At 38.4% G+C, this 8621-nt stretch overlaps 1 protein-coding gene across 6 annotated transcripts in view; it reads right to left on the bottom strand.

Annotated features, from left to right (window-relative positions):
• cdc14b (cell division cycle 14B) overlaps positions 1-3538 on the bottom strand; it is an 83826-nt gene extending 80288 nt beyond the window's left edge. For 2 of the 6 annotated variants that reach the window (XR_005634336.1, XM_039758873.1), the window contains exon 1: positions 3246-3538. Coding sequence is in view for 5 of the 6 variants with exons in the window: in XM_039758873.1 (XP_039614807.1) it covers positions 3246-3357 (112 nt within the window). In the remaining variant the exon portion in view is untranslated. The remainder of the gene's footprint in view (positions 1-3245) is intronic. The other 4 variants (XM_039758870.1, XM_039758867.1, XM_039758872.1 and 1 more) reach the window with 3 other exon arrangements.
• Positions 3539-8621: the final 5083 nt, after the last annotated feature.

An 8621-nucleotide genomic window follows, 5' to 3' on the forward strand; every position in this document is an offset into this window, starting at 1 on the left:
TTAAGTAGTTTAATAAAAATTGAAAATGTAGTTGTAAAGGTGGATCACATTGGGCTGACTGCCAAGTACCAGTATGTGTCAGCAAGAAACCAGTCTGGCAATTATAACTTTAGTATTGAAGTACTCATAGCAAAATGAGGCTAAATAATTTTAAAAAACAGCAAAATTATTTCATGTCAAGTGAAACAGTTTACAAAGTAATGACTATGCTGTATACGGTGAGCAAGGCTGAACCACATCAGCAAAGAGAAACATGGTCACACTTCACAGGACAGCTCATATTAGCAACAAAAGTACACCTTCAAAAACTGGCAGAGAATTGGATCTACACTTATGTTACCCAGCCTCAACAAAAACTGTTCTTCCTCAGCTTCACAAAATTGCATATTATGGCAGGACTGTTCAGCAGAAGCATGAAACCATACTTAAAGATGCAGAATCTGATGTTTTGAAAAAAAAAAAAAAACTATACAGTTGAAAATGGTCAGATAACTTTCATTCCATTTCTTATATTCAGATGGTTTAAATTTTAAAACAAGCAAAAGGGACGACTTCATTAACATGTCTGCTGCTAGTGCATTAGGTGTGGTGGACAATCCATAATGGTATGGAAAGCCCTCCCACGGGACACTTTAGGTCCAGTTGTTGCTATGCATAGTCAAGGAATATTAGGCCGCTTTACAAGACTACATGAGTCCTATAGCACAAACATTGTTCCCTCATGTTCTTTATTGCAAGATGATAGTGCCCGTACTGCTAAACAGACTTATCCTTTTCCATCAACCACCAGATCAAAACATCATTGAACTTTTAATATGAAGTTTTGGAATGTGAAGTTGATTTCCACCAACTTCATCCCACAAAGAAAGAGAAGTTTTTCATCTTGAAGTATGACATAATATACCACTACAGACAGACTTCTAGAGCATTCCAAGGGAAACTGATGCTACTTAGTTAAGTCCCTATTAGGTCATTGATATTTTTTTATTGTATTTTTAAGCGTTTTTGTAATGTTATGTCGCTCACCTGCTTTATGGTAAAATTGAATACTAAATAGACAAAAAACAAAGAGAATGTGACACAAAAAGTGGCAAACACCACAAAGTATGCACATTAATCCATCTATTTTCTAACTATCTTATTCAATTCTGAGTCATAAGGTACTGGTGTCAATCTAAGTATCACTGAGTGCATTGGTAGCACCAACTATAGATGGGGTGCAAGCCCAATGTAAGGGCCACTCATGCTCAGATCTACATTGACTCAAAACTGACCAACATACAGTTAATAGTTAACCTAACATTTCATATATGTCTTTGGAATGTGGGTGCACTCTTAAAAATAAAGGTGCCATTATGGTTCTTCTGAGCGATGCCATAAGGAAACCATTTTTGGTTCCCAAAAGACCCATCCACATGAAGGCTCCTGAAAGAACCTTCATTTATGCAGATCTGTAAACAGGCTTCAGACAGTAAATAACTATAAATAGAAGGTGACAGATTTGTAAAATACAAATGGCTCATGATTTTAAAAGGACTCTTACTGCATACAATAACACATGCTAAGTTTAGGTTTTCTTTATCCGTTAAGAGTCCTGCTATGTAGCCTACCATATATTAGAGATTTCAGGTTTTTTTTTTCCTACATATTGGGGAGTTTTCAAAGCACAAAGAACTCGTCTCAGAATGAAATGGTGCTTTGTCAAGCAATAGTTCAATGAAGAACCATACAATCCAGAAAAGAACCATAAAATATCAATCACGAATCATTATCTTTAAGAGTGTAGTTACTGCAAATAAGTAAGAAGGCATGTGAAATCTCCATCATTCCACAAAGACATGTTGATTATTTATACATACACACACACAAAACCAGTCAAAGGTATAGAATCACCCAAATATTTTTATGTTTTTGATAGAAATTGATACCATTTTATCAAGATACTGTTGAGCTGATTTAAAAATACACTTGAAGATATTAGTGTTTCTATTGGCTATTACTGCTTGAAATTACTTATTTTAATGTATTATTTACAAGACATTGAGGATTTCATACGAAAGTCATTTACTGTATTAAGAGAAAAGGGCAAACTGGATCTAACCAGGAGAGAAGGGGACAGCCCAGACATACAACTACATTAGAAGATAAAGTACAGTACATTACAGTGTGTAGTATGGGAAACTAAAGCCTAACAGGTTCTCAGTTGGATTTTTCCTTAAATACACAGCAAGATGATTCCAGTCATCTTCTGTCCAATGACTGTGTTCTTCTGCCCATTTTAAACTTTTCTTCTTATTTATCGGTTTGATTGGCAGTGTGTGCATATTATCACTGTCTCATATACAGTATATATATATATATATATATATATACAGTATATATATATATATATATATATATATATATATATATATATATATATATATATATATATATATATATATATATATATATATATATACACACACACACACACACACACACACAACTTTTTAAAATGTCCATGAGAACATCCACAGAGATCAACTAATCTGTTGGTCCCTGCTGGGTCTAGTTCTGTGTCATTAATAAGACAACTTCTACGACCCAACCATTCACATTCCAGCACCCACAAAAGAACATTTTTCTAATTACGTGTACACCACCATCTGCTGTCCTTGGCTGAAATTGTAAAACGTACAAAGTTTACTGTTCCAACAGGGAGTTAATCAATTTATCAAGGCGCCACTCATAAATTCTATTCGTTACGCACCAAAAAAAAAAAAAAAGATGTAGCAGTTTTTGCTTTAAAAGAATTATTTATGAGGAAGGTCGGTTCTGTGACAGTCCTACTTGAAAATTGGCTCAAGATTGGATAAGGCTCAGAAGTTTAGCCATGCGGACCTTCTCAGCAATAAGAACTTGTCTTTGTTGATCATGTTCGTGCTCTGACACGAGATTAAGCACTGCCTGGAATCTATCCCGTGCAGCCTGCGTGCATAACGGAGCTGGACCGACTGAAGAGGCAAAACACAAAGACGGGCGCTGTGGCTTGTGCCTTGTGTTTCTGTACAACGGCGACAAAAATAAAAACCGAGTGAGAAGAATCCAAAACTATGTGATGTCGCCATTTTGTCTGCACGGTATTTAAAAGTCAAAAGACACGCCCCAGTCTACCCTTCAATGCCAAGCACTGCGGTGTCCAGTTTCAACAACAGGGAAACGACAGGTGAGCTTCGCTGAGCAAACCCCCCCACTCGCCTTACCTGTTATGCAAATACAAACATCAACTGTCATTTGCTCTTCCTCTATCTGTTTTCCATTCGAACGTTTTTTCTTTGACTCCCATCGCTTCCTTCTTTCGCTTTTCCGCTTCATTTCCAGCCGCTACTTTGCAGTATGCAGCATGTTACATGCACAGAGTTACCACCCGAAATTCGTCGTTGCTCTTCTGTGACCGGTCTCGGCGCTCTGGCCTTTTTTGCTAGCTAGCCTTCTCTGACGTCGCCCGTCGGGGCCGGACTACTGGCTACAAGACTCGCTGGAGCTTCTCCTGCTGGAGGTGCGTCACACTGCAGAGGTAGGGGTACAGCTGGCCCGTGTACTCAACTCCTGGCAGCCACAAATTTCACACCGCAGTGGGAATAATGAGACGATCTGTACAATGTATTCATCGATTAACAGTTAAAGCTTATGAGTGTTTAATGAATGCTAGCTTTATTTAACACCGTGAAACGTAATTAAGTATTTCAGTAAGTACTTTATATTCCACTACAGTATCTGTTCATAAAAAACGGATGGATTTGGTGCATTCTGACCAAATTTCTAAGTAACTCTCCATTAAGCATGTGACATATCTCAATTTAACCAGCACCCCGGTAAGACGTTCCCCATCCATTCCTTATGAAACCAGCATTACCCTAATGTAAAAATCACTGGGGTGCCGGAGGCTATCAGAACAATAGTTAATCGCAAGGAAGTTGATCGATCAATATCGCCCCTACACTGGCGTGCTAGATTTAGCCAGTGCAAATTAATGTAAATTTTATTTGAAAACTCATCCACAATGTAATAATAGACATAATAACATAACACAACATTTTCAAACTCATTAATTCAGTTAAAAGGACACAGGTTCTAAACAAAGGCGAAAAGGCAGTGAAGCACAGAGCAGCATCCACGCAGGTATACGCCCCCTTCTGCTCCAACTGACTACTTTACCAACGAGATAAAGAAGCTCGTGAAAAGTGCAGTACAGTATATTGAAGTACACCGTACATCTTAACCGCAAAGTTGTATTAACTTAAGCAACTCCGACACAGGAGAATGGCCAGTACGACGTGTTGTATGTTGATCAGCCCATGCAAGTAAGAATTTCACTGCATTCTGTAAACATTACAATAATATAACCTAAAATGCCCCAACAACAGCAAGCACAGTAACGGAATCAAGTTTTATTACCAGAAGGAACCAGCAACCTAGGAGTCTCTTAGTTCTAATGAAGGAAAAGTGCAATAGAAATGCAGTACTACTTGCTGCTAGTTTATGGCCATCAAGCATTATTACGTTGAAAATTGTCCATCCATCTATTTTCCAACCCACTGAATCCGAACACAGGGTCACAGGGGTCTGCTGGAGCCAATCCCAGCCAACAAGTCAGGAACCAATCCCAGGCAGGGTGCCAACCCACCACAGGACACACACACACTAGGGCCAATTCAGAATCTCCAATCCACCTAACCTGCATGTCTTTGGACTGTGGGAGGAAACCCACACAGACACGGGGAGAACATGCAAACTCCATGCAGGGAGGGCCTGGGAAGTGAACCTGGGTCTCCTAACTGCGAGGCAGCAGCACTACCACTGTGCCACCGTGCCGCCCATTGAAAAGTGTGAAACAAATTATTTGTATGAAATCCAACAAAATATTCAAATCCAATTTTGTGTTTATACTTTATTTTTAAAGCTTATACTTTATTTTTGATATTGAAATGTCTTCAGTTCATTAAGGGTGTAAACAATTCACATTTTCTCAGTTTTCAATGGCATAAAATTAGCTAAAGTAATAATTGTATTAATAACATTAATTACTTTTTGAATGATTATTTTGTAAAATATATACAGTAGACTGCTCTTATACATAAGCCATCACCAAGTTTAATTTAGTCAGTCAGTCAGTCATTGTCCAACCCACTATATCCTAACACAGGGTCATCGGGGCCTGCTGACACCAATTCCAGCCAACACAGGCCGCAAGGCAGGAACAAACCCCGGGCAGGGTGCCAGCTCTCGCAGGGCACACACATACATCAAGTACACACTAGGGACAATTTAGGATCGCCAATGCACCTAACCTGCATGTCTTTGGACTGTAGGAGGAAACCGGAGCACATGGAGGAAACCTACGCAGACATTTGGAGGACATGCAAACTCCACTCAGGGAGAACCCGGGAAGTGCCACAGTGCCGCCCTAGTATAATTTAGAAAACCATAAATATATACACACTACCAGCCAAAAGTTTTAGAACACCTCAAATTTCAGTTTTTTAAGTTTTTATGTAGTGAGATGTCAACCAAAATGACACCTTTTATTGGCTAACTAAAAAAATGACAATATGCAAGCTTTCGAGGCAACTCAAGCCCCTTCTTCAGTTTAATGTGTTAATGTTTCATGAAATCAAGGCATAGAACAAATAAACAATGACAAAAAAATATGTCAAGGAATCATTAAGTGTACCAAATTTTATTCAAATTTTTGATTCATCAAAGTAGCTACCTTTTACTAATACAACATCCAAACTATGGTAACCCTTTGCATTCACGATGCCAGGAACATTGTCCAAGTCATTAACTCTGCCTTTGTAAAGGAACCCTAAGACCATAACACTTCCTCCTGCATGTTTGACAGTTGGTGTTACACACTGAGGACCCATCCTTTCACTAATTCAACATCGTACAAAAACCCTGTGTGATGAACTAAAGATTTCAAATTTTAATTAATTGGTCCATAAGACTTTTTTTCCAGTCTGCAGTATTCCACAGCCAGTATTTCAGGGCTCTTTTTGTCCTTTAACCCTTAACGACTCATGCTGTTTTATTTTGTATACCAATCTGTTATCTTTGTCCAACATCCTTTTACTTGAACCTGCCATCTATCCTCAGCTTGATTCACTACAAGTACAGTGTCACAATGGTTTCCCTCCAGTGTGCCCCCAGCTGGTTTTATGCACAATTGCAAGTCCCATGTGGTGCATTTGGTAAACCGCACGGGTACTTATATACGTATGTATGATAATGATGAGATGTTCTTCTTCCAATGACTTTGTCTGCAAAGAACATTCAACAACTGAAGTGAAATGCGGTACATGTGCAAATCCTGCAGTGGACACTGGAGAAGTGGTTCAGGTTTATTTTCATATAATCCAAACTGTGTCATACTATTCAGTAATATGGTATTAACTTACACTAAAATATGTACAATTTAAAATGTTTGCAATATTTTATATTACAACCTCATAGTGTGCGTATAAATAGCCATTTAGACAATGATGCATATAGTACACTGCACAGGTACTTATGAGATGAGAAATTGTGCAAATAGTTAAGGGTTGAGGATTGGCTTTCTTATTGCTACTTGCCCCGTCAAATCTACAGCACAAAGTCTTCTCTTCGTAGTAGAAAGTGAGACTTGTTTTTTTTTTTGTGACCACTGTTAAACTGTGCTTGAAGCTGTTTTGCCTATAGGCGCCTATCATGCAAAATGGTGAGCCTCAGAAACCTGTCTTCTGATTGGGTTGTGACTTTGGGTCTGCCAGACCTCTTCCTATCAGAGTTTCTTCCAGTTTACAATTGTGTTTGGATTGTGCAGGACACCATACTTACTGACACTTAGATTTTTTTTTTTGCAATTTATCTAAATGAATTTTTCTACACTTCTAAGGGTAATACTGTTCTGTCTCATTTCATTTGTTAATTACTGTTTTCTTGCCATTATTACTGGAATATTGTCCAAGTAGTATTTCAGAGGGTGTACTAACATAGTCTTTTCTAATTGTACTAAGTAATCAACAGAAGTTGGGACAACTGAGCAAATTGTTTGCTTCAACTTGCAAGACTTAATTTACTTTAATTGTTGCAGAACATCTATAGATTGTAACCTATTAGTTGTACCCTGAAGAAGGCCCATTTGTAATATTCTGGAATTTCCTTTTTTTCATCTTTTGCTAACCAAACTTTAAATTTAAACCTCTGGCAGTTTACTGCTTACCTATTCACCATTTTAGGTTATTCATTGCATTTTATCTGATTACATTTGAAGAAAGACTGGCAAAACTGAAACTTTTGACCAGTAATGTGCATACATTCATAGTCTTATCTATATACTATGCATATATATATATATATATATATATATATATATATATATATATAGTGGACTAAGCCCTGGACACAGACAGGCAGACATGTTGTAAATCACCACCACACGTTTATTTACAGACTACTAAATGCACAAACCAGTACCACAGCACCAATCACCCCTTTAAGTCCTGGCCTTTTCACAATGCCTTTTTCTCTTCTGACCACCTCCACTCCTCTCCTCCGAGCTCTGTCTTTCTCCTCTCCCGACTCCAGCCTTGAATGGAGGGAGGTGGCCCCTTATATACATGCCTGGATGGGCTCCAGGTGCTTCCCAGCACTCCTTCACTGACACTCCCCTGTGTGGCAGAAGTGCCGGCTGCACACCCGGAAGCACTCTGGGTGTCCCCGGTCCTCTTCCCCCCAGCACCTCTGGGTGTGGCAGGGACCCCTACAGGGTCCCCAAAGCAACTAGGGTGGTCTCCCCCTCGTGGTCTGGAGGAGGTGCAAGCCCTCCTCCGGTCCTCCTGGGCGTCCCGACTGGGCAGCAGCCTCAGCAACTCGCCACTATATATATATATATATATATATATATATATATATATATATATATATATATATAAATAGATAGATAGATAATGTTTACAAATATGAACAATGAATAATACAGTCTGTCATTAAAATAGCTTATGTCAAAAGAACATTACACTGTAAATATTTATACATCTTTTTGGTCCTTCCACCCTTTAAAGATCCATTCATTCATTCATTATTGCTGTGTTGGAAGTTTTCAGTCCCTTTCATTAGTTTCAGTTTCTTTTTTATTGTGTGACAGACCTTATATATGCCATGCAGTATGGTGTAGTGCCTAAGAAACTAACATTTAAACCACAAAGCTGCCAATGCAGTTCTTGCTTCTGCCTCACTGGGTGACTTTGGAAGTCACTAAACCTACCTGTGTAACTGTTAAAAAAATCTTTAAACAGTTGTAAAATAACCATGCATTTATACAGTATGTCATCTTGGATGAAGGCAATGCATTAAAGGTACTACAATTTGAACTGAAGGTTGTGTGTTTATGTTTTTTTTAGTTAAAGGTTATGTCCATCTGTACATTTATTGAACCCACATTATTGAATTCCCATTTGCATTAAGATGGAACCTGTCTAGCACCATTAAGCACAAGGCAAGAACTAACCCTGGATGGAACATAAGTCCAATGAATGGTACTCTCACTGTAATGAGAAAGTGTAGAGTGGATCTTTAACCTATAAAGCACAACTAAG

This window comes from Polypterus senegalus, chromosome 7, assembly GCF_016835505.1.
Source record: "Polypterus senegalus isolate Bchr_013 chromosome 7, ASM1683550v1, whole genome shotgun sequence".
Taxonomy (NCBI): Eukaryota; Metazoa; Chordata; class Cladistia; order Polypteriformes; family Polypteridae; genus Polypterus; species Polypterus senegalus.